Genomic DNA, 26,768 nt, shown 5'->3' on the forward strand with positions numbered 1-26,768 from the left:
CAATTCACAGCCAGCCAGTGTGAAAGGCGTGCTGAGAAGCTCGGCGCTGCTGGGGTGGGGCGGCGAGGAGGCGAGTCTATGTGTCAGGGAGCACGCGCTGAAAGCTTCCTAAAGGCAGAGAGCTGAAGAACTTTAAAATCAAGAATAAAGATTTTGAAAATGTGAGAAACATGTCCCCATACAGGACTCACTCACATGAACAAAGACATGGTAAAAATTCTGTCAAAGCATTTAAAAAAAAATTAATGTTCGAAGCCTCACCCCAACTGTAAGGTTGGACGGGCAGCGAAAAATAGCTTTTAATTAATTGATTAGTGGCCTTAATTAGGCCTCTTAATACTCAGCAGGCGCACTGTCGAATCTTGTGCCCACCCGCCAACCAAAATATCGCACGAATGCGCAGTGATGTCGGGACGCTCGCCCGACATCATCACGCACTATCTTACGCCTGATGGGGTCAGGCACGCGCCCGCCCACGAGGCATAAAATTCTGCCCTTAATTCCACATTCATTAGCAATCTCAAAGTCAAGGAGGCCGTAGTATGGCTGCAGTGGGGAGTGGAAAATTTGGCAGAGTGGGGCAGTCTGGCCTAGCCATTGACGCCCACGTCCCATGAATGAATTGAAAAAGAGTCACGAGCTGCTCTCTTGCGTTTGGTGTTGAGGGTGGCGGCAGTGAACTGGGAGCTTTATTCTGAATTTTGCTGTGCTACACCTGACATGGGAGCGCTTGAAATGGGATGGGTTCCATTTTTCAACACTAACATTCCTCACCTTCATAAGCATAAAAAAGCGGATAAATGTTGGAGACATTCAGGAAGTTATTTCAAAAGTACATCAAGAAGACAAAAGTTTTTTAAAAAACCACAAACATTCTAACTTGGAACTATTACCAGAGAAAACTGCTCTGTGAACAAAACCATTTTTAATTTGTGTTGCAATTTCCATATTTATAACTGATCTGCAGAACATAGAGGACTTATGGTATATAAAGAATCAATATGTAGTATGGCTGCTAATCAGGTTATTAACAAGTTAAAACAATAATCAAATTTATTAAAATTTATAATCAAATTTATTAAGTACAACGATTGCAATTACAGTAGGAGATTTCGTTTTAGAAAACATGCAAGGGTTCCGATTGGGTGAGATTTCAAGCAGATCATTCTTGTCTGTTTTTTTTAAAGGAATATTTATTTTAGACTTCAAATGTAAAGAATTAAATATTGCCTTGGAAAAATGTGCCATTTAATACCATCTAGACAAGGAATGTGCAATCCCTTACGTTAAAAGATTTCAAAGCGGATACAGCCATTTCGTTTGATCATCTCTAGATCTTGTGGGCGGAATTTTATGGCCCCATTGTGGTGGGGGTGGGACCGGAAGATCCTGCCGATGGGATGGGCTGTAAAAATTCCACCCTGTATTTTATAGGATGGCGTATAAGAAGTTCTCCTCCTGACACCATGGGACACCTCACTTTGAGCTGCTGGAGATCTGCAATTTACTTCAGGCTCAAAAACCTATGGGTCTTTTCTTCCTGTTTGAGGGATGGAAAGTGCCCACCGTCATCCTCCATCCCTAACCCCTCAAAATGTCCAGGACTTGACCTGGATTTTGATGGAAAACAACCATGAAACTCGGGGGCTCACCAGGAGCAGGGAGAAGCAGGCATTACCGTGACAACCACTCTCCCTAAGTTGGTGGCCCTGGCAAACAGAACTGTTTCCGAGGCCCCCTTACAATGGGGTCAATCCTCTCACAACGCTGGTCTCTGCGGTGCTCTGGGCCGGGATGTAAGCCGGGGCCCACAGGTGTGCCCACGTCCGCTATGCCAAGGGCCAGTACACCTCATTGGGTTTGGCAGACCAGTTTTTCCACGAAACCCAGGCTGGTGACAAGGAAACGGGCATTTCATCCCAGGACCAAGAGTCAAGCTCGCGGCCAAGGGAGGAGGTTCCACCCTCCTTAAATTAGTAATGGAAGTCAGGAGCCCACCTACCCGGAAGTGAACAGATAGGTCGTGGATTGGTGGCCCTCAGGTTTAAAGACATTTCAAATTTTATTATTACGTATGGTAATTTGGAGAGTAATTGAAATTTTGCCACTGAGAGGGCTTTATAAAAGCATACTGAGATTCCTGGTGACATCCTGCACATTTTATTTAGAAACAAAATTATTTCAAAATGATATCGGTGACAAGCACTTCGACCCAATTCTTCAACACTACAGGGCGGTAGGATAAAATTTATTCTGGCGTGCCCTCAATTGTATCTCCAGCAGGTCTACCAGAAACTAGGCCATGACTTAAGGTGCAGCAGGTTCTGACCTTGTGCTGAAATTTCCTGTTGGAGTGAAGTTCAGATGTAGTAATGTTAAACTTGGGAGAGCCAAGAGCTGGAGCGCGGACTCCAAGTGTCCTAAGCCTTCATTAGGTTCTGGTGTTTGGTCAGTTGAGGAATTTTTCATCAACATGGATTGGAATGGGTCCTACTGGGAGGTTCAGGCAAGAGCAACACCTAGACCCCCCCCAATGAAGAGGATACATTTTTACTAAATTATTTTTCAATGGGAGAATGCTTCCTGGAACCTCAACACTATTCTCCTAGACTGGCACCATTGCCACAATTTATACGCTTATTGGCATACCCAACATCCATTCCATCAAGTCAGATTTTGGCAACACCTCAACCACAGTTGACTTTCCAGCCAATCAGCACCCTGTTGCTCCCTTTGAAATTTAGCATTCTTGCCCCTGTCCTGATGAGTGCAAGACGAAAAGATTCGACAGCATGTCTCTTTTTTCAGCAATAATTAATTAAGTCATTTAGACATCATGACCTTTTTGTTGTCTTTAGAGGCAGTTTATGGGAGTTAGCAGTGGTAAATTATTTATTTTACATCCTTATATTCTTAAGTTTGGACTTTCAACATGCATTTTCTATGCAGTATTTTGCTTTTATCTTTGCATTTTCTACCACCTTGTACACACCTTGTGGTTGCGTCCGTGTTTATCCAATAATGAAATAATGGATTTGATATGCCCTTCTTTAATCACATTGAGGGCTTCAGGACTTTCAATCAAGATGCAATGCAACACCTCGAGGATGCCTGTGTCAAAAAGTACAAACCAAAATTGTATGAGAATCTCAGACATTCAGCAGTGACATTGCAAATCTCCATGTACCACTCAACATAAATATCAATTCTGAAACGTAGATGTAAAATCCATTTACAAAATTATCGCCGATCATTTTCTTTTCTCCGGTTTTTGTTGCCCGGGAGAATTAAAAAAAAGCTAAGCTTCAACGCTCTTTCATTTATTTACAAAATTAACTTTTTTGTATAGATGAGCAATTTGCAATTATTGTAGAATTATTTTTTGATCGCGAACGAAGTAACCACCTCATTTGTTTCTGGTGGTTTTGTTTGAGGGGGAAATGTTGGCCGTGACATCTCCCCGCCCTTCTCCATATCACGGGGCCTTCAATATCCGCCTGGGCCGCCAGCATTGGCAGATAGGGCCACCCTAGGGACAACGCCTCGAACAACACAACGTTCCCTCGAGTCCTGGAGTGGAACTCGAACTTATCTTTTAGTCAGCCGAGAGACACGTGTGGGTAAACGTTCATTTTTATTTACAGGGAAGTGCATGCCATTAGCAAGACCCTAAATATTATACAGGTGAAAGCAGAAAAAGTATTACATTGGCCGGAATTTTCCAGCCCCTCACGCCGGTGGGATTGGATGCGGACGGAGATTTCAATGGCTTGCCGGTGCTGGAAAATTCCGGCCAATGTCGCAAATGTACAGGCTTGCAAACAGGTCACTCTTGTTCAATATTTCTGACATTTACCTTAAAGCTTTGCACTGCGTCTCCTCCATTCACACATCCACCACAGGTACGAGCCCCGCCCCGACCCCTGTGTTTTATATCTTGAATGTAATATTTGCAACAAAAACAGAAAATGCTGGAAAAACTCAGCGAGTCTAACAGCATCTGTGGAGTGAGAAACAGAGGCCTGAATTTCTCAGTCGGCGGGAGCCTGCGATCAGCTCCGCGCCGCCATGTTACGCGGGCGGGCCAATTAAGGCCGCCCCTTCCCAGCGTATTACGCGAGCCATAGCGCTCAGCGCTCCCTGTGTGGGCGGGGGAGGGGTGAGGAGGGAGAGTCGGGGCCAGCGCTCTTTCGCGCATGCGCACTAAAGAGCGCTTCAATCTCCCTGAGGCAGCTCCGGGAGATTGAAGTGCTTTTGAAATATATAAATAATTGGTTTCAAAAATTAAACATGTACCCGCATGTGACTGGGATATGTTTTTATAATGCAGAAAAAACTTTTATTTCAGTGGTAAAAGCTTTAGGAAACCTCTTCCCGCTTGTGGATGAGGTTTTCTAAAAAATGTAAAGGCCGCTTGGCCTTTTCACCTGCCCGCCAACCTGGACGGGCAGCGTAAACAAATACATTAATTGATTCATTAATGGCCTTAATAGGCCTTTTAAATATCGGTGGGCACGCAGCCAACTCCGGCGCGCGCCCGCCAAATAGAATATCGCGAGACAGCGCGATGACGTTGGGACACACGCCCGATGTCATTTTACGCGCCAGCGTGTTGGGCCCGCCCCCTCATGCCAACTGAAATATTCTGGCCAGGGTTAACGTTTCGAGTCCGTAAGACCCTTCTTCATATGTAAGATCATCTTCTTCAGTCATACGGACTCTGAACGTTAACTCTGTCTCTCCATCCACAGATGCTGTCAGACCTGCTGAGTTTTTCCAGCATTTTCAGTTTTTGTTTCAGATTTCCAGCATCCGCAGTATTTTGCTTTTATCTTATGTAATATTTGCACTTTGTTTGGTACCATTTATTCAATTTTTGACACATTCACCTTTATGCCTCAAGTCACTCAAATTTAGGGCCTTTTAATAGGCCTCAGCAGGATTCGCACCAGCTCTCATCTTAAGGTTCCCAAGCCTCGTGGTTTTGGCTGGAGTCTCCCGAAATCGAAGGCTCCTTTCCTGAAGCTGCCGGGAGCTCAGGAGAGAAGGTTGCTATATCGCCAGTTTGCACGTGAGTGTTGGGACTTTGGTGAATCAAGGCGAATGAAGTAATGGATAGTCCTCCTCTTCAGTTTAAATTCAGCTGCCAGTTACATGAGGCTCCCCCCCACTACCCAGCTGTGTAATTTCCCATCTCTGGCCTAGTGATGACACTCACACTGCCGCAGAGGGTGGGATCAATCGATGTCAGAAGTCAGTGGGAGCTCAGGGGTCTAGGTGGAGGCGGGGAGTGTTCAGGGCAAGATAGAGACTGGGGAATGGGGTTCGGAGAGATGGAGATTGGGGAATGGGGTCTCGGAGAGAGATGGAGATTGCAGAATGGAATCTCAGGGAGAGAGATGAAGATTGGAGAATGGGGTCGCCAAGAGAGATGGAGATTGGGGAATGGGGTCTTGGAGCGAGATGGAGATTGCGGAATGGGATCTCAGAGAGCGAGATAGAGATTGAGGAACAGGATCTCAGAGAGAGGTCAAAACACCACATGATCATATCTTCAGATATGTGACATACCAGAGTTGGCCACCCTATCTAAGCTTGCCTGAGCTCAACTGAGGCCTTGGGAGAATGCACAGTGTGAAATTGCACGGGTAACCTGGTAACTCCCTGACACTCCCTGTTGACAGTAGGGCAGGTGTGGGAAGATCTGACTTTGTTGCTCCTTCTCCACCCCACTAGAAACTAGCTACAGTGGAAAAAATTCAGGCAGAATCCCAGCTGAACGCAGTTCTGCCTATTCTCAACCCTGGACTGGGCTAGTATTTCAGCACACAGATTATTAACGTGGAATTACACTCATAGTTTCTTCTTAAATATTGTTCCTAAAATTGCTATTGGAGTACAATAGCATCTCTGTTTCATACCCAAATGAAAAGCTACGTTACCTGACGAAGATTCCAGTCTGTCTAATTTACTGACCAACCAGCCTAGGTTTTTCGCAAACTTGGCACAGTTGCTACGGTTACCACGTATCAGAGCAGCTGCAGAGATTAAGCAGAATATAAAAATGGACTCATGTGAAGTAAAGTACCCTTCAAAAGCTCATAACAACACTGCAACAAGTTATATCGAATTGAATAAAATGTACAACACAGAAACATGTCATTTGACCCAAATGGCCTTTCCTGGTGTTTATGCTCCATCCAGGCCTCCTCCCGCTCTACTTCATTTAACCCTATTAGCATATCCCCTTAAGCCTTTCTCCCTCATTCGTTTATCTAGCTTTCCCCTAAATACACCTATGCTATTCGCCTCAGCTATATCTTGTGGCAGCAAAATCCACACTCGTCCTACTCTGGGTGAAGAAGTTTTTCCGAAATCCCCTATTGCATTTATTGAGTGACCATTATGGCCGCTTGTTTTGGTCTATCCTTATCTTTCTCTTTTGTAGAGTAAAGAGCCCCAACCTGCTCAGTGTTTCTGAAAAGGTATAACGTCTCTGTTCACGTGCCTTCATTATAAATCATGTGTGCATTTTCTCCAGTGCTTCTGCATCATTTTTATAACATGGAGACCGGACTTAAAAGTGGCCAAGAGAGGTTCGATACAAGTTCAACGGAACTTCAGAACTTTTCAGTTCTATCCCCCTAGGAATGAAGTCTGCTCTTTATTTGTTTTTTTTTTATAAATGACCTTATTAACTTGGTGGCTCTTTTCATTCTTTGTGTATTTGTACCCCGAGATCGCTATCAACCTCTACCCAATTAAGGTCTTTCTTTTCCAAGAAGTATTTTCCCTCATTATTCCTACCAAAGTATATCATCTCACACTTACTTATTTTGAAATTAATAATTTGTCAATTATTTGCTCATTCTGCAATTTATTAATGTCTTCTCGTATTTTCTTGCAGTCTTTCTTAGTATTAACTATATTAACTTAGTATTAACTATATCCCCACCTGGGTATTTGATTCAGTTATGTGGAAGAAAAATCTATTCACCAGCTATAAATTGACTCCTTAGGTTAATTAATTTGAAGCTTCCAATGATTGTATTATTTTAGTTTCATGTAATTTTTTCAAATTTCATTTTGTCACTTCCTTTGACACATTAATTTCTGTAGATAATTAGCCATAGTCTACAAAGGACCATAGGCATCTCCCTCCATTAGAGAGAGACAATTGGTTATATAGAACTTGAGGAAGGTCATTCTGCAAGCATGGGGCAAGGCAAGGAGGCAGATCTCCATAACCTCCCACAGTCAGGGTGGTATTATTCTGCTCCACACTCTAGCCATCTAGCCAACTGATCCTGCATGTGCACATTCAGTGACTCTATTTTTCTGATTAATATGATAAAACACAAAATAAAATCCGTGTCAACATTCTCCCCTACATTATGTTCACTTAAATTTCACCTATGATGGCGTTTTTGCAAAAGCAAACATAATAATTAAAAACTAATAATTCACCAGGGACTATTCACATTAGCCATTCAGTGCATTTTGTTTTACTTCTGAGAGCAATGAAAACTATGGCAATGCTTAGAAACATCCATCAGCTCTTAAGAATCCTCCATCTATCTGCTGTTTATAGTGGACAGGTGCAATTTTAGGACTTTACCGAGCAGTTCATAAAGCAAATTCAAAATATCTTTCCACGCTGTTCCAGCTTCTTCACCAGCAAGTTCTGCAAAATGTGCGGCACTATGGTAGATATTCAGCCGGTCAATGCAATTCAGGACCAATCTCAGCATTGCCTAATTAATTGAGGGATTGAAGAAGAAGTCAGTTAAGACAAATGAATGCGTGCGCAGTATCTTTTCTTTCTACACTGTCTTTCTAATGTCAGAATCACATTCAATCGCAACCAGAAATAGTTGGGATAGTTATGTCATTTATGATTGTTACATTATTTATGGACTGGAAAAATAGACATTGGCATTTAAAGCTGGCACTGTGGGTGTGCCTACACCAAAGGGACTCCAGAGGCTCAAGAAGGCAGCTCAGCACCACCTTCTCAAGGGCAATTAGGGATGGGAAACAACTGCTGCTCCAGCCAACGACGTCTACACCACATGAAATAATTTTTTAAAAATGAAAGCAATTACAGGATACTTTAATCCTTCTCACGCAGCTAACTCATCAATGTTAGGTATTTCCATCAAGGTTAGGTATTTCGTTAATGCAAATGTGGGTTAATGGCATAACGACCATTGAGAAAAGAACAATTTATCAATGAAGTTTTGCAGTTATAGTTAACCTCAATATTTTGGAATATAGCATCTTGTTTTTGGAGGGCATTACATTCTCGGATGTGCTAAGGATGCAACAAGTGTGGCAATTCGATACCGAAAGAGTAAATTCCATATTAATTGCTCAGAAGGCTCGTTACGAGCTCCAGAAGAAAGTGCATGACTTAAAGATGAGAACAAAGATATGGCATGAATGGCATTCTAAGAAGGAGTTGCTACAGAGCAAAAGTTCTCCCTACTGACCTTACACTCTGCTGTTTTCTGCCCTGCGAATCCTGTTGAACTGCAGTCAAATTGGAATCAAAAACAAAGCGCCCAACCTCTTATGTAAATATGTTAAACAAGGATTTAACCATAAGTAATACTTTTAATCTCTTCTTGTGAATCAGAGTTGAGAAAAATATTTTAATCCAATATGCTGTTCTCTGAAATTTGAGTGTGAAAGGAACTCAACACTCGATAACCCTTGTTACTAAGTGTTACTGTCAAGCACTCCCACGTCAGACCCTGCATGGCCAGATGAAGAATAAAACTCTCCCCAGCAATGTGTATTACAATGTTGCTCTACTGCACCAATATGAGTTTTTCCTCTTCTGGCACCAGCCACCTTCATCTGCACTCTGCCTGTGGTTTCAATGATGCCCGAAGGCCGGGAATTTCCAGTCCCATTGTGGCGGGATCCGCTGTGGGAGATTTGGCAGCTCAGCCAAAAATCCAATGACTTTTGGTGGGACCCAACGATCCTGATGGTGGGCGGGAACAGAAAATCCCACCCTAAGAGCTGTTTGCACTTTGAACTTATTCCTGCTCAGAGTTACGAGGGGCTATGGGGTGAGGTAGTGGTACCAATTTGAATGAGAGCTTTATTAAAACTAACAGAGAAAGGAGATTTTCACTCCCATCACCGTGTTAATTCACCATAACATATGATCCCTTGGAAAAAGGCAAAGTTATTTAAAATATTTTTCTCACTCCAATGCCGCCCGTGTGTGTTTTATATCAAGTCAGCGGTATTATTTTTAGATTTGCCCTTTTTAACAAGAAAGAATGATGGCTCAATTCACAACAGTACCAGTGTGTTGTACGAGTTGAAATGCGTCACATCTGTGATGAGATCCCACTTAGACATGTCATCAAGGAAGGTGATAAGTGATTAAATTAAGCATCTTGTCACAGATAGCAAGGGGAAATTGGAGGGAAGTCACCCCCGGCATATCTTCTAGCAGATATTGGCAAACGCCCAGAGACTAGCGTAACTTGCAAAGAGGGATCAAAAAAATGGGAAAGGACTGAAGGTGAAAGTGACGAAGAAAAGAAGATTCACCACTGCTGATTACAATGAATTTCAATGTAAACAAGCTATAATTGATGCCCTTCCATAGATACGTATTGAAGTGACTTTCTGATTAAGAGTCAAAATGTTCAAAGTAGGAGCTTCAAAGAAAACGGCCCTGAAATCTTCACCCACAGGGCGCTAAGTGACACCCATACCATGCTCTCTACCTGAGATGTCAAAGGGCACCAAAATCACTCGCAAGGTGGACTTGCCCTAGTGCAAAAGTCAAAATTTGAAAGAAATATTCTGGATTGACAAACATAGTACCTAAAATGTGGAGAAACAAAAATATATTCGATAGCGAATACACCTCTCTTACCTCTTCTTTAAATAGGTTCTGCCTGTTTCTGAGAGAGCGCAGCTTGTACTGCTTATCTTCGTGCTTCAACTCTTCCTCTGGAGGATGGAAGTAAATGATAAGGTCCAGCAAAGCTTCCTCAACTTCTTTGATGGGTAATCGGACTGGCGTGCTTTTACCGAGACAATCAAGACCCCTGCGGAAATGTGTCGATAAGTATTTCTTAAGAAACTTAAGCATAGTTCACACAATAATCATTCGGCAACAACTGCATTTTTAACAGTGTAAAACACCATAAAGTGTTTTGCAAGAGAGAAATAAAAAGAATGTCACCGTGTGTCATGGTGCGAGGGTTGGCAATTAGAAAATGTGGGCGAAATCACGGTTTTTAAGTTGCTTTTAAAGGTTGGTGGAGAATGTAATCGGCAGAACTGTTTAAAGAGGGAGAGTCAGAGAGTGGAACAGAGGTAGGTGAAGGCTGTGCCAACAAGCTTTGAAGGAAAGAGGTTCACAGAGTCAGAAGATGAAAAATGTGGAAGGGGTTATAAGATTGGAGGAGAGATGGGGCAGAAGGTTTTGTCCCGTGGGTGGGCATGTGCCCGACCTGATAGGTTGTAAAATAGTGCACGATGACGTCGGGTAAGCGTCCTGACATCATCGTGCACTTGTGCGATATTTCAGTCGGCGGGTGCATGCGAGAGTCGGCAGCACACACCCACCGACAGTGAAGAGGCCAATTAAGGCCATTAAAGTTTCAATTAGCCGGGATTTTTCACGGTCCGTCCAATGTTACGGTTGGCGGGCGGGTGAGTTGGCCAGGTGGCCTTTGCATTTTTGGAGGAAACCTCATCCGAGGGCGAGGTGAGGTTTCTGACATTAATTTAAGAACATAAAAATGCTTGGGCAGAATTTTTATCATCAATATACTTAGGTGAGTGATTCTTAAGGGTGGAAATTTTTTTTTGGAATTTCATACTGGTTATTTTTGTATGTGATATTCTTCAGCTCTCTGCCTTCAGGGAGCCTTCATTGCGCGCTCCCCCCACGCCCGCGCTAATGTCTGCACTCGCCCTCTTCCCGCCCCCCACTCCGGCAGTACTGAGCTTTTCAGCGCACCTTTCACTCTGGCTGGCTGCTGATTGGCCGGCATGAAATCGCGGTCGAGGGCCAATCGCGGACGGCGACCCATTTCCCAGCCGCTCACGGGCCCGCCCATCATGCCCGCCTGACAACCCGAAAATCCTGCCCACGGGGTGAGGCCACAGAGATTTGAAGATAAATATGAGTAATATAAACTCAATGAGTTTTGAGGCAATAGAGCTAATGAGTAAACGCGATGCAGTGGGACAAGCTAAAGGTGGAGTTTGTGGGAGGAGGGGGTCAAGAGTCTAGCAAGGTGGAAATTTTGGATATTAGACTGAGAAATGACAAAAGACATGGATGAGGGTTTGAGCAGCTGTGCAGATGAGGTAGCCAAGAAACTGGGCGATGTTGTAGAACATGAACTGTAGAATAAACATTCACCCAGTCCGGCAGACAATAAAACATCGATGAGAGCAGAGAGGATGTCGAGAGGTCGAGGGGAGTGCTGGAGAGGCAGAGCTGGGTCTCATTAGTAAACGCAGTTAAGCCAATTCCTTATCTACAAATTATGTCACTAAGCAGTAGCAAGGGAAAATAGGGGACGATTTTACTTAGGGAAAAATTTTTCCCCTATCGGTGGGGGGGGGGGATGTGTGGGAGTGGGCACGGGTAGGCGCACCTCCGATCAGCGCCCCCAATCAGGGACATGCCGCCATTTTACGTGAGCAGGCCAATTAAGGCCCATCCAGTGTGACGTCCACTTGTAAGTGCTCTGCGCTCCCTGTGCGGGCGGGGAGGATTCCCTCAGCTGAGAGTGCGCTCTTTTGCACATGCGCACGAAAGAGCGCACTGATCTCCCTGAGGCTAAGTGCTGCCTCAGGGAGATCGGCTCCGATTTAAAATTTGTAATGCAAATGATAAAAAAAATTTCCTTGACACGTCCCTTCATGAGACACTGTCACATGAGTTGGGACATGTGCATAATTTCTATTGAAACCTTTAATAAAAATTTTAATACCCCCATGAAACCTCATCTCGCCAGTGGATGAGGTTTTATGCTTTTTCTGAAGCCCGCCAGGGCTCCCAGCCTGCCCGCCAACCTTCAGGTTCGTCGGGCAGGTCCATTAATGACTTTAATTAGTTTCTCAATGGCCTCAGTTGGCCGTTGACAGGTCGGCGGGCGCACAGCTGTCTCGGCTGAGCCCCCGTCGATCTGAAAATGGAAATGAGGCGGGGGTGACGTGTTCCACCCGACGTCATCCCGTGTCATTTTACGTGTCGGCAAGCGGGCCCTGCCCCCACTCGCCAACCGGAAGATCCTGCCCTTAGAGTAAATCAATAATATTTCGCTAATTCAGCAATATTTAGAGAGAAATGGAATATTGCTTCTATTGAAATAAAACAAATTGCAGTGATATCCAAATCTCCACGGCAGGAAAAAAAATCAAGGGGAAAAGAAATCTCCTTTAGTTGCCAAATATTTGCACTTAGTATCCACTTAAGCTGTTGGTGAGCATCCTCTTCTAACATACAATAATAACGTAAAACACTAGCTGGGGACAATGATTAAAACAGCAGGAACAATGTTTACATTATAATGCTAAGTTTCTGACTAAGGGACAGGAATAGAACTTGCGATTTTGTGATGTAGGATTTTGAACGGCTAGAGAATACACCTAACCCTTGTCTAATGTGATCCTAGAAAATGGCCTACTAAACGAAAACTCGCTCAATTAAAATAATTTTGTCCTAAGAAAACATAAAAGTGTTGTTCCTGCCCAGGTCAGAACGTTGCCCACTGCTCTCCTCTCTGCTCACTACAATCAATATGGACATAGCTAACACCACCTGAAAGGAACCTGAGTGACTTCTGAACCAACGCAGCACAAAGGGGGCTGCGGGAAATCTCCCTTATAAGGGCGGGGATACACTTGCAGGAGTGGAAGTGGTTTAGGTGGCAGTGGCTGGCGGACAGTCTGTACCTGCTCCAGGGGCATTGCTTCGACTCAGGGTACCAGGCTAACCTGTCTGGCTGCAGCAGGACTCACATTAGGACCTGGTGACAGCCTCCTCAAGTACCTGCACCGGACTGGACTAACCAACTCCCTGTCACTTCCCGATGTCAGTACCCAAACTCCCGCTTCAACCGCATGGGTGGCCTGCACCACTTTGAGAGTATGGCTGTGCGCTGGGCCAATGCCATGGCATTGTCCCGGGAGTGGGGGGGGTGGCGGGGGGGATAAGCTGGAGGTGGTGAACCGGCTGAGCGAGCAGGGGTGTTAGTAAGAGGCCGGAGCCTGGTTGGCAGGCCGGTGGGTACAGTGTGAAGGCTGTGGGACCCAGCCAGCTACTGGAGGACGGGGATATCACTGAGTTGGGAGACCAATAACGTAACATGCACTTTAGCGTTTCCCAAATATTCAGGTCGTTGTTGAAATTGAAACGAAATTTTGGTGTACTTAATACATGTGCAGTAATAACTTATCAACGGCATTAAACCAAAAACCGGGGTTGTGGCTGGCAGCACTACTTGGGAAAGTTCCCTCCTGTTAAAACCGCTGTAAAATGAAAATGCATTATTGACATACTCTCAACGGATGCTTTCCATCATGCAGTTCTGCCCATCAAAAATATGTTCAATAAAACACCAAGGAGTGATTTTCGATCAAGTACCTGATAAACTGATTGAATAAGTTGGTTGTTTTGCGTATAATACGGGCTGCCCGAGATTCTTCGCTCTGACAACGTTGCAAAATGATACCATCATCCATGTGTCCCTCTTGATGCAGTATGGCCTGGAAGCAGGAAACTGGGATCTCAGTGCACATTATCCCCAATTCGCAAACGAGAACATATACCAAAAACAAAATTGTTTTAAACATGGACATTTATTTGCTCTCTTGCTTTTTGGAGTTAACCTTGCCCTTTCCTTGAACAAGAGACGATTTTCTCCCCTTCCATATTTCAAGGTGCTGTTTCATGCCGGGGAGTGGCTCCACAGGAGCTCGGTAATCCATTCCTGACCTGGGAGCCCAGACGGTGACCGGTAGGTTATCCACACGCCATCCCGGTGTAAAACTGACATTTCGGAGCCGCGCTCCCCACCCCCACCACAGGAACGGCCCAATTTTCATTTCATCCGTTTCTACGGAGACAGCGGTGGGGCTGTACTATTTGTCCACCTTTCCGAAGCTCTGCTCAAACCCGATTCTGGGTGGTTGCACGGGCCTGACCTTCACGGGCTACAACCATCTCGGTGATCACGCGCACAAAAGGCTAAAGAGGCAAAGCTGTCGGAGGTGGGGCAATGTTCCCTTCCGAAGGGCGGAATTTTGTGGCCCTTCCCGCTGGCGGGATTTTCCGGTCCCACCAAAGTTAATGGACTTTTGAACGGCCCGCCACATTTTACAGTCCTGCCCCCTCCACAACAGGGCCGTAAAATTCCACCCAATGTCACCTAATAACCACCCTCGAATAAAAGCAAAACACTGCGGGTGCTGGAAATCTGGAATAGAAACAGAAAAGGCTGGAAAAACTCAGCAGGTCTGGCAGCATCTGTGGAGAGAGAAGCAGAGTTAACGTTTCGAGTCAGAGCTCTGAAGAAGAGTCACACGGACTCGAAACGTTAACTCTGTTTCTCTCTCCACAGATGCTGCCAGACCTGCTGAGCTTTTCCAGCCTTTTCTGTTTCTATTCCAGATTTCCAGCATCCACAGTGTTTTGCTTTTATCTTTGTGACTATTCCCGTATGACCCATTTACAAGGTGAGCTCAGCAACTCTGCTGAGAATCGTAAAGAATTGCACATGTAGAAATATGCTTCCCACTGCAACAAATTTAAATATTAAAACAAAGTTCCTGTGAGATCTGTGTAGACTTTCAGTCAACTCTATACAGAATAAGAATAGGCCGACATACAATTAGATTCATCGCTGCCCCACCTTGAGGCTATTTGTTTCTAGCACCAGCAGCAAAGGACAAGTAAAACATTTATCCTTGAATCACGGTTATTGCTTTCATATGCTGCCTATCTATTGGATTAGTAGACAGCCAGTGTACACACCTTTCGTTTTATAAGCCCTAACCGTGCTGACTTGGCATCTGGAGCCCGGTAAGTCAACCACAGCCTACTAGTAACATGCTGAAGAATGCAAATCGAATCACCATACTTGATTTCAGGGGCTCCCATTCCTTCCGTGTCTCGCTTTGGCTGCAAATCTAGTTTTTCCTTTGAGATTTAAGCAACAATAAAAGAAAAAGGTTTAGTGCCACTATGTGGCTTTACATATATGACATGGTTTTATGTATTTTACTTAACACCCTAAAATCCAGTGTATCTCGAGGACGCAACTCAGACCATCAGTTTAAATATTATGAAAATCTGCATGACAATACACACCAAACTTTGCCACATTTTATTCCCTTCATATTCCATGTTTTACTCATTATTGCGAATTGTAGGGTCACCCAAAAATGACAAGGGAACTTGAAACCGTTGCAAGCATGCTCTGTTGCATTTTCACACCTTCAGGTCACATGATTCTTTGCTTATTTAGCAGCAAGCATATGGGAGTGATTGGAACACTGCCCACCCAGCAGAAAGTGGGTGGGTGGGTGGGCACTTAAAATTGCCCTCGTGACAGTTGGAAAATCATCTGGACTTGGCCACCTGCGATTTTTACCCAAGCATCTGGACAGATAGCTGAGCTGCCCAGCCATAGACGGCGTGGTCCTTGCTGGTATGTGCAAAGAATGATCCAATGGTGTCAGTGACCTCAATTATGATTTGATTTCAGCCTGAGCAGGAAGCCTCTGAGCATTTCCTTCCAGGCCGAGGTAGGTCTGAAGGGGATCAAGACATGAACGTTTTGGCGAGACCGCATCTTGTGCGCAGTTTTGGTCTCCTTACTTAAGGGGAGATATACCCACATTGGGAGCAGTTCAGAGAAGGTTCACTGGACTGATTCCTTTGGATGAAGGAGTTTTATGAGGAAAGGTTGAGCAGGTTGGGCCTATACTCATTGGAGTTTAGAAGAATGAGAGCTGATCCTATCGAAAAATATAGGATTCTGAGGGGGTTTGACAGGGTAGATGCTGAGAAAGCATTTGCCCTCGTGGGGGAAGCTAGAACTGGGGATACAGTCTAAAAATAGGGGCTCTCCCATTTAAGTCGGAGATGAGGCTGAATTTCTTCTCTGGGCATTGTTAATCTTTGCCATTCTCTATCTCAGAGGGGAGTGGAGGATGGGTCGTTGAATATATTCAAGGCTGAGTTGGACAGATTTTTGATCAATAAGGGGGTCAAGGGTTATGGGGAGCAGGCAGGAAAGTGGACTTCAGGCCACAACCAGACCAGCTATGATCTTATCAAATGGTGGGAGCAGGCTCGAAGGGCCGAGTGGCCCACTCCTGCTCCTATTTCTTATGCTTTTATGTTCGTAAAGTGGACTAGCTCCTCCAGAAGAGACATTGAGGACATTTAGACTTCCCCGACCCAGACTCCCTCTCCCTTCTGTGATCTTTCTTCTCTTCTTCCCTGGAAACCTCCTGCATGCTGGTGGGCATCCTCAGGCCTTGCGATTTCCGCAAGATTGGCAGTTGTTTCCTGCCTACTTCCTACATGTTCCAGGTAGGGAAGCAGGCAGCTGGCATTTTAATGAGGCCGGGAATAACAATACCCCAAATCTGATTCCTGCAGGAGTTCTGCAGTTGCACAGCCAACTGCGCAAAACCTGCCCGGAGTTAAAAATCGGGCCCATCAGGAATGTCAATCATGAGAAAGAAATGGTGAACAAAATGATTAACCTATTTCCTGGATGTATTTCACTCCTGAGTGCTCCCACATTCCACGTTACATCAGAGCAGGAATACGGTAATTATTATAATACCTTTGAAGTTCTTAAACAGAATGATGTTGTATTGATGTCGGACTTGGTTTGTTCCAGCAGCACTAGGCCTTGATCTTCATCTAAGCCCAGATACAGACCTGATGTGAGGTGCCGTAGACGGAAAGACTGGCCCCACTTAATGTGACTGCCACTCCAACTGAATAAAGGGGAGAAAATATGTAGAAATGTTGTCATCTACTTTGGTAACGGTATTATCATCGCGACTTAACATATGAGGAACGTTTGAGGACTCTGGATCTATACTTGATGGAGTTGAGAAGGATGAGGGGGGATCTGATTGAAACTTACAGAATACTGAAAGGCCTGGATAGAGTGGACGTGGGGAAGATGTTTCCATTAGTAGGAGAAACTAGGACCTGAGGGCACAGCCTCTGAGTAAAGGGAAGACCATTTAGAACAGAGATGAGGAGAAACTTCTTTAGCCAGAGAGTGGTGAATCTATGGAATTCATTGCCACAGAAGGCTGTGGGGGCCAGGTCATTGAGTGTATTTAAGACCGAGATAGATAGGTTCTTGATTGGTAAGGGGATCAAAGGTTACGGGGAGAAGGCAGGAGAATGGGGTTGAGAAACTTATCAGCCATGATTGAATGGCGGAGCAGACTCGATGGGCCGAATGGCCTAATTTCTGCTCCTATGTCTTATGGTCTTATGGTCTTATGGACTGGGCTCGGGGTGCCTTTGAGGGAATGGGGCTGGAAACCATGCCGTTTCAAACTCGTGAACATTTATTCACTGTTTATAGAGATGTACATTAGCAGGGCTCCAATAGAACCCTTCCCTCAGGTTCCAGCTCATGTGATCCAACGTCATCTGAGAAAATGCCCTCTGACAATTAGCATCATAGCAATTAACCCCTTCCACTACAGTAACTAAACTCCTAAATAAAATGACATCTGCAGAGTAAATGAAAAGTCTTTTCGAGTAAAATAGTGCTTCAGTTCTTGCTACTTTATTAATGATGAGATACTACGGGGGGGAGGGATTTACCAACCCCACCTGCCGCTGGGATTGTCTGGTCCCGCCAAAAGTCAATGGATTTTTGGCTGGCCGGCTGCATCCCATGTGGTGGGTCTCGCCGCAGCGGAGAGGGAACATCCTGGCCCAGGAGCTGTGGAGCAACAAAGGGATTTGGTTGTCCATGTACACAAATGACTAAGAGTGAGAGCACAGGCAGAACGGTAATCGAAAAGGAGCCTGGAGTACAAAAGTGAGGAAGTTTTCTTCTGTTGAACAGAGACTTAGGCAAATCCTCCTACCTGGTGTACTTCCATTCGGCTTTGAGCACTGAATCTCAATAGTGATAAATTAGCCCCAATGACTACAGTGCAAATTAACCAGAGTGACGCCAGGCGTGAACGGTTACATTACAAGGGCTGGTTGTATAATTTTGGTTTTGTAATCTTTAAAGTGATAAAGGGGCTCGGAAAGGTAGGTGTGGAGAGGAGGGTGGAGTCCAGCATCAGAGGGCACAGCTTTCAAATGAGTGTCAGGCCATTTTGGAGTGGAATCAGGAATCATTTCATCAAGCAAAGGTAGTCAAAATCTGAAACTCTCCCAAAATGCACGGTGGACACTGGTTCAATAAAAACTTTCCAGATACAGGTTGATAAATATTTGACAGATAAGGTTATAGAGACGGAGCTAAGCCAGGTAAAAGGAGCTGAGATACAGATGAAGCATGATCTGAATGAATGGCAGGACAGGCTCTAGGGCTAACTCGTGGCCCTATCCCCCTCCATTTCCTCTGTTTTTCCATTGTATTTCTCCCACATTGCTCCTTTCATCTGGCTCTTGTGTGGAGCGAAAGGACCAGTTTTCCCTTGGGAGGGAGGAATCCCAGAGACGGGACCAAACCCGAGTCGTGTTCCCGCCTCTGTCTCCAGGCTGTCGGGGCGCATGGTTTTGCCCGGGTGGAAAGGCCCCACATGTGCCAGAGGTGGGTCCTGCATCTCAATCAGCAGAACCGGGGTGATATCCGGGTGCCACAGCCCTGGAGCGGGTCCACTGACCGGCCCAACTCGGCCGCCAATCCTTTCCAGAGGTTTGATGATCCCTTATAAAGTGCCGGCAGCAGATCACAGCCTCGATTGCCAGGACTTCAAAATGCAGATGTGAGCCTCCTGGGAGAGGGCCCATCAAAAATCAATGCCTGCTCAAGATTTGGCCCTTCTACTGAGTCGTTTCCCCCTCCCTCTACCCCCTCCCTTACTGACCTTCCTCCACCTTAACTTGCCTCCAACACCACCCGTAAGCCTCTAAAAAATCTTCTAACTTACATTTCAAGAATCTCCCTGACCTCCTGACCCACCAGCCTGGCTGACCCTGCCTCTTCTCACCTGGCAGGTTGTGAAGGGCTCCTGAAACCTGCCCGCCCCAGTGAAAATCCTGCAAGGCCTGAGCTTGGGCGTTTGGATAGGGCCAGGCGAGCTTCCTGCCCTGCAGCCTGCAAAATGGGCATTGGTGAAAGCAGAGGAGGGACTTCTGTCCATGTCTCTCATGGGCCTTTTTTTTTAACCGTCCCGCCTCTGTCTGGTCCCATTTCAGGATCGCAAAATCCGGCCCTAAGAATTTTATTCTAAACGCTGAAGTTTTCCTTGCCTTAATCTCAATAATGTTCCACTCCATGATGCTCCTGTGGCCTCAAAACATCTACACCACATGCCAAAAGGCCATTGCTTTGTCAGTGTTCATGATTAACATCTGACCCAGAATGAACTTCCAGAACTGCCTCGCGATAGGTCTCTGGCTAATTAAGAAGCTAATGAGCCTCCCAGGCAGCCTTCCAGGGGGACTTTCAAAACTGATACCCTAATGCTGAACACAAAATCTTTTACATGAAGTCTTTTAGCTTACCTTATCCGAAGAGGCTCCAGACGCCATAATGACCTGGCATAAGTACCTGCTTCCCCACTTTCATAGTTAACTGTTCTGCAAACAGATTAGAAATAAACACAGTGTTTCAATATCCAAATGATTCAGTCATTTTCTAACTCATTGTAAAAGCTAATTAGGTAAATCATATCTGTCAAAAGTTCAGATCAATCTTTGCAGAGGTTAAGTTGCAGTCTTCTATTTTGGTACTGCTGGCTATGTTGTTAATTGACGGTCATCAGCTCTTGGAAGTCCTTCCAATGTCTGACTAGCTCAGTTTGTTGGTAGGGCACTGATCTGTATTCAAGTTCCCTTCGTGATGCATTTTTGATCTTAGCTGAATCGCTATGGGAGGCACAATGGGAGACGTGAGAACCCTACTCACCCAGTGGAAGTAGAGTGGTAGAGCAGTTAAAATCCACCAGATTAGGCCGATGCCCGTGTTGCCAATTTTTAACAACAGCGAGGGACTGGTGACTAAGTCACCCACAACGAGATGGGAGGTCCTTCGTTAAAGATGCATATTGAAGTTTGATGGCATCACCGGGTCCTAATTCGAATTTTAATCCCTTCATTTCACTTAATTCCAGCCTGAGCAGGGAAGGTTGTTGTAGTTCTCCTGCTCGTTGAAAACCTGGCTGAAGAGGCTTGGCAGCAGAAGAGATCATTCAAGGTAATATCAGGAATGCTCTTCTTACCCCACAAGGAAAATTCGGCTTCCCTTGCCCTGGACGGTACCCATCGCAGCCCCACCACCTGTCCTCACACCTCTCCACCCCTTCCTCTCTGTGAGATGCACCAGAACTCACTTGTCCCCATACTAACCTGAGTGAGAAAAGGCCACCAGCAGCATGCGCCACGTCCTCAACGTGCTGTAGGTGGCCAAGAAATTAACTGACTCTCCCAATTTAACCCATTGGGAGTTCAAATCAACCCCACTGAGTGGAAGCTACACTATTTTTTATGCGTTCCTTCATGGGATGTGGGTGTCGCTGGCTGGGCCAGCATTTATCTCCCATCCCTAATTGCCCCTGAGAAGGTGGTGATGAGCCACCTTCTTAAACCGCTGCAGTCCATGTGGTGTAGGTACACCCACACTGCTGTTAGGAAGGGCGTTCCAGGATTTTGACCCAGCGACAATGAAGGGACGGCATTGTCGATGCAAGTCAGGATGGTGTGTGGCTTACTATTTTGTGTTGTGCTACATTGCTTGATTTATTTAGAATCTAATATTCCATTGATTTCTACAAAGATTGAATATAATTCACGGGTACATTAAGCTTCACATGTTCCACATTAGTTCAGTGTCAGTTGATTAATAGTACCATGATGATAGATGCAGAACCTTTAAATTAAATTAATAAACCATTTAAACTACAGCATTCATAAACTAATGCAGTAACAATCTGTATATCTTGAAAAAGGAAACCAAAATTATACTTCAGCATTTATTCTGCAAATCAGACTTTGTGCGGGTTAAGAAATTTAGCTAAGCTGAAATTATTTTCCTCAATCATTTACAGTAATATACAATTATCCAGTTGACAGTCTATTGCAGGACATCGTTAATTAAAATCACCTAATGGTAATGACTCCTGAAAGTGGCCTAACTTGCCAGCGGCTTCCCAATGCAGTGCCTCTTTCAAAACACTCAGTGCCCGATCGAGGGATCTGGCATCAGAAATGGGGGTACCCACTAAGAGCCAGCCTCCCCCTGCCCTCCCTTCTGACACGCTCCCCCCATCCCCATCCCCTCGCCCAAACGGGCCCACTCACCTCTCTCTGGGGATGCCACAATGGGTCTCTGAGGAAGGCCTCACTGTATTACCGGCGGCAGCCACCGCTTCTGGCAGTGCTGCCGGGGCCATGGAGAGCTGCCAACCTCTGACGGACCGACAGCTCTCGGTAGGCGAGAGCCTTTGAGTATTTTTAAGGCAGAGGTGTATAGATTCTTGGTAAGCAAGGGGGTGATAGATTATCGGGGGCAGGTGGGATGCAAATTTGAGGTTATCATCAGATCAGCCACGATCTTATTAAATGGCGGAGCAGGCTCGAGGGGCTGAATGGCCTACTCCTGCCCCTTATTCATACGTATTTCCCCCCACCCCACACCCTCAGGGGTCCTAAATGCCAGGGAAGGCCCAACACTAGCCAGTTAAGTACCTGACAGGCACTTAATCCGGTTGGTCCTTCCCCGCTGAAGTGATGGGGTTTCCCCCCAGTTCTCCAACCAGTGTGGGACAGGCATTGGGAGCACTGGGAAGCTGATCTGACATCACCCATTTTACACTCTCACTGAATGCCAAAATTACATTATCCCCATCCCTTCTGTGCGAATACGGTAAGTTCAATATTTACTTCAGTCAGTTCTTGGATATTGTGTTTTTTGGCTGGGGAGAAAGGGGGGAAGAATCCTGTTTTGCCGCACAATAAAATGAAATGTTAGGTGGCAGAATTTGGTGACAGACCCGTCTCCAAAATTCATGCATCATTTATTATGATAGGCACAAAAGCGTAGTGGAGCCGTTAATTTTGTAGGTTTATTTTAATATTAAAAAGTTCTGTGTTTTGAAAATTTCGCAACAGTTGGTTAAACACAGCGAAAAGAAAGTGAAAAAATGTGACTTTCGGTCATCATCAAACAATCAAGTGGGGACAGAATCATGGTTTGCTCAAAACACGGTGCTTTAGCTGTTATACAAAATACCATGTGGCTATAATTAACTGAAACTAGATATCCAATAATTGCTGTTTTGTGAGACATTTGTAGAAAACTGTTATTGCTATTTTAAGCATAAATTGCACCCAAGATCACCCACACTTTGTCAGCGGTATACACATTAATTATACTGTAAACGCCTGGATTACAATTACACCACCACACAATAAATTACTACTAGTACATTCAAAACAAGGTCTGATCGGCATGTTTATATTCCTACGGCTTCTCATTCTACTGAGAGGGTGGCCACATCAAGATAGCTGATAGTTTCAGCTACAAAAGGGTTTAAAAGTCTATAGTTTATTAGGTTGGATTACACAAGATTACTGATGCAGTTATGACAACAGGAATGCATTTATGCAAACTGTCAGCTGCCAAAGCTCAGTAGTAGAACTCTTGCCTGAGGCAGAATGCTGTGGGTTCGAGTCTGGCTCCCAACGCTTAAGCACAAAATCCAGGCAGACAGTCCAATGCAGGAGGCAGGGTACAAGGCCCCGTTTGCCAAATTTTAACGATCCCTTGCCACTATTTCGAAGAAGGACGGAGCAGTTCTCCCCAGAGGCCTGGCCAATAATTAGGCCTCAGCCAACATCACTAAAACACAGCTTATCTTTATCATATTGCTGTTTGTGGGACCTTACTGAATGCAAGTTAACTGCCAAGTTCTTACATTACAGCAGTGACTACACATCAAAAAGTACTTAATTGGCTGTAAAGCACTTGGGACCCCCTGAAACTATATAGAGTGCTATATAAATGCAAGTTTTCTCTTTCTTTAAATCTACACTTGCATTTTAAATATAGCACAATTTATAAGAAGAAAAAGACTTGTATTTAAATAGCGCATTTAACACCTTAGGACGTACTGAAGCATTTGTAGCCAATGAAATAATTCCGAAATGTAATTACTGTCATAACGCAGGAAACATGACTTAGAAACACAAACAACAAAAGGATAGAGGCCAGGTAAACTGTGTTTTAGTGACAGAGATTGAAGCATAATTACTGGCCAGGACACTGGGGAGAAGTGTCTTATTCGAAAATAGTGCCAAGGGATCTTTTATGTCCATCTGAGAAGGCAATATGTGGGAAATGAAGCAGTCAATTTGTACACAGCGAGGTCCCTTGGACAATGTGGCACTAAAGCAATCTGGTTAGGTTGAAACAGAAAATCTGTCTTTTTGTGATGATTGAGAGATAAATATTAGCCAGGACACTAGGCCCTGCTCTTCTTCAAAATAGGGTCATAGTATGTTTTATGTCCATCTGAGCAGGCAGCCGAGGCCTCATTTTAATGTCACATCCAAAGACAGCACCTTGACAGTGCAGCACTCTGTCAGTACTGCATTCAACCCTCAACCCAGATTATTTTTGTCCCAGCCCTGGGCAGCAACTTAAGGCCACAACCTTCGGACTCGTTCTGACTTATAGGATCATAAGAGTTAAATACTGTGAGCAGAAAAGGTGTCAACAGAAACTTGTTTAACATAGTAACATAATGTAGTAGTTGTAATGAAACTTACACATAATCCTCATCATCTTTCTGGTCTGTAAAAGGGATGGTCAAACACTCGTCATGACCATGAAAAAGACGTAGAACATGTCCCCCAATTAGAAATCCTTCAGGAAAACAAAATGTAACATGAGTTAACACAAGTAACAAATTCCTGCCTTGAGTAGACCTAACTGATTTTATTCTTAAGCTCTTGGTAAGTCCTTGAACAATAAGGTGCCTATCATAAAACTAATTTCAAATTATGGCATAGGAAACTAGCATGAATTTATAATTTACAATTTATAATTTTTGCACACAATATAAATAATTCAGTATAGTGTGATAATGCAACACATTAGGCTTCATGTTAAAAACATGTACCAAACTCATGAAGATCTCACCTTCTGCAACACCACTGCCTGAAGTTATGGGATGTACATTCCATAATGTCTGTATGAAGGAGGCATCTACTTGTATGGAACCGTTGGAAATAGAAAGGTGCTGCCAATAGAACAGAGCTAAAATCAACTGAGCAGTTACCAAAATACAAAAAAACAAAGAAATGTGGCATGTTACATATTGCGCCATCCACAAAAAAAGCAGTCTAACCGATATAGTTGTATTTTTTTTTTTAGCATTACACCAAATATTGTAAAAGGCCAATTCTCAAAAGTTGCAGTTCTTAATAATCAATCACATGCTACAAAGTTTATCTTGTTACATCAAATCAGAGTTAAGAAGGGAAACATTAATTTACTTTTATGGATAAAACAAATTTATGTGAAGAAACTTTCAATAGAAGAAAAGCAAAATACATCAGATGCTGGAAATCGAAAATAAAACTAAACCATGCTTGAAACGCTCAATGGGTAAGGTCGAATTTCTGGTTTTATTTTAATAAAATCATGTTTATTGTAAAAATAAACTGAATAATGGAAATTCAATTAATTTCTGCTGTAAATTTATAACACATTCAAGTCCACTCACCAGATATCGCTCTGATGAAACACTGACCAGGATAAGGTCGTCACCAATCCGTACTTTCTCTCCTTCAGACCTTTGTTTGGAAGCAGGGTGAATGGTCCACCAACATGCCTCGCCTAAACATTGCAACACAAGTGAAATGTTCTGTAGATTTGGAATCTTATCTTTCTTAAAACTAAGTAGAACACCCTTCAGTGTTACAGCAACACAATCAAGAGGCAGTTTTGTTGAAACAGCTATCTACAGGGGTGGGTAAGATTCACCTTGACTGGGGTACAAAACCAATGGTAGAGGATCAACCTCCTTTTGAGAATATCATTCCAGAAGTCACCTTCCTATTTTCTCTTTCAAATAAATCCTGTAAAGGTGGATGTTCATAGCACTTTTCGTCCCTTTGTGAAGAGAACTCCAAAGCATTTTTATCATGATAAATGTACAATACAGTCAGTACGCATTTTACCTGTTGAATCTTCTTGCAGCCCAACATCAAAAGCAAGTTTGTCCGTTAAAGACCTTGATGTAGTCAAACAAGTCAAGTACTAGGAGGAAACAGTTATAAATATATTTTTTAATTAATGTGTATTTACAATATCATTAAAAGCTTAATTAGCTCTCAAAACAGAAGCTAAACAGGTTGATTTATGAAGCTGGACGTTGATATTTTACTGCCAAAAAGTACTAAAATGTTCATTATTTTTACTTTGCTTGGATACATAAAGCATTTCAACTTAACAGAAAAGTATAACATGAAAGAACTGATTTGATGGCACATTTTCAGTGACTGTTCACTCCAGTGTAATTTCAGATGTTTTATATGATTTTCAAACTCTGAAGAATTACAGAGTAGAGGTAATATACCGGAAATATGCATGCTGTTGAAATACTAACATCATCTTTTTCCAAATTTTGAGAATATAACCATGGGAATAGACTGGTCAACCCCTCAAGTCTGTCCTGCCATTCAGTTAGAACATGACTGATTTTTGGCTCGACTCCAGTTATACTCATGGGTGGCATATGTCTTAATGCGCTTGCTTAACAAGTCGATTTGTCTCAGATTTAAAATTCTCAATTGACCTGGCTTTTTGTGGGAGAGAGTTCAAGGCCTCACTACCCTTTGCATGAAGAAATGCTTCTTGGCATCATCCTGAATGGCCTAGCACAGCTTTAAGGTTATGCTCCCTTAATCTGGACTCCCCACCAGAGGAAGTAGCTTTAGAATAGAAACAGCAAAACTGGATGAGGAGAATGGACATTCACTAGTCACACCATGTGCACTGTGATATGCCCAGCAGTTTCCCATAGACCTGGATACAGGAACTACCCATGATCTGAATGAATAGGCAAATGTTCTTACCAAGTCTTTTTAAACCTAATATGTGCTACTATATTCCAATTCTGAATTACTTGATTCCATGTATATATAAAAATATATATTGTGTGTATGTAGCTTTAGCAAGTTTTGTTTCGTCGTGTGTTCGGGGTCCACATGGGGTTCTTTGGGACTTTCCTATTCTCCCAAAGTAAGTTGTCCGAGACTAGTTTGTTAAAATCTTGACTGTTTATTTACCGCTACTATATACATATTGGGATCTCTACACGAGGTTGCAACATCTCCTCCCTCCAGATCTCTGTTATTCAGTCATGTGGTGTGTCAAAAAAATAGGAAGTTGTAATATTTCTCTTTTGGTAATAACCTGGCATATTTTCTTATGTACTGGAAGTCTGGCAGTGATTGGATTAAGAGCTAGAGTGACAGCAAGGGTCTAAAGCCAACAGTGGTTTTGATATGTTAATGAACCAAGAGGAACGTCAATCAG

General features: G+C 43.9%; 1 protein-coding gene across 2 annotated transcripts in view; it reads right to left on the reverse strand.

Annotated features, from left to right (window-relative positions):
- The window catches only part of LOC144693381 (ryanodine receptor 3-like), a 337,370-nt gene that overhangs the window by 229,013 nt on the left and 81,589 nt on the right, over window positions 1-26,768 (reverse strand). For both annotated transcript variants that reach the window (XM_078563242.1, XM_078563241.1), the window contains 12 exons: window positions 25,409-25,487; window positions 24,952-25,064; window positions 24,366-24,465; window positions 23,993-24,089; window positions 19,730-19,804; window positions 16,854-17,010; window positions 15,029-15,193; window positions 13,640-13,761; window positions 9,905-10,079; window positions 7,619-7,754; window positions 5,943-6,038; window positions 2,993-3,111 (listed from right to left, as the gene is read on the reverse strand). In XM_078563242.1, the coding sequence (XP_078419368.1) occupies window positions 2,993-3,111; window positions 5,943-6,038; window positions 7,619-7,754; window positions 9,905-10,079; window positions 13,640-13,761; window positions 15,029-15,193; window positions 16,854-17,010; window positions 19,730-19,804; window positions 23,993-24,089; window positions 24,366-24,465; window positions 24,952-25,064; window positions 25,409-25,487 (1,434 nt within the window). The remainder of the gene's footprint in view (window positions 1-2,992; window positions 3,112-5,942; window positions 6,039-7,618; window positions 7,755-9,904; window positions 10,080-13,639; window positions 13,762-15,028; window positions 15,194-16,853; window positions 17,011-19,729; window positions 19,805-23,992; window positions 24,090-24,365; window positions 24,466-24,951; window positions 25,065-25,408; window positions 25,488-26,768) is intronic.

This window comes from Cetorhinus maximus, chromosome 18, assembly GCF_964194155.1.
Source record: "Cetorhinus maximus chromosome 18, sCetMax3.hap1.1, whole genome shotgun sequence".
Taxonomy (NCBI): Eukaryota; Metazoa; Chordata; class Chondrichthyes; order Lamniformes; family Cetorhinidae; genus Cetorhinus; species Cetorhinus maximus.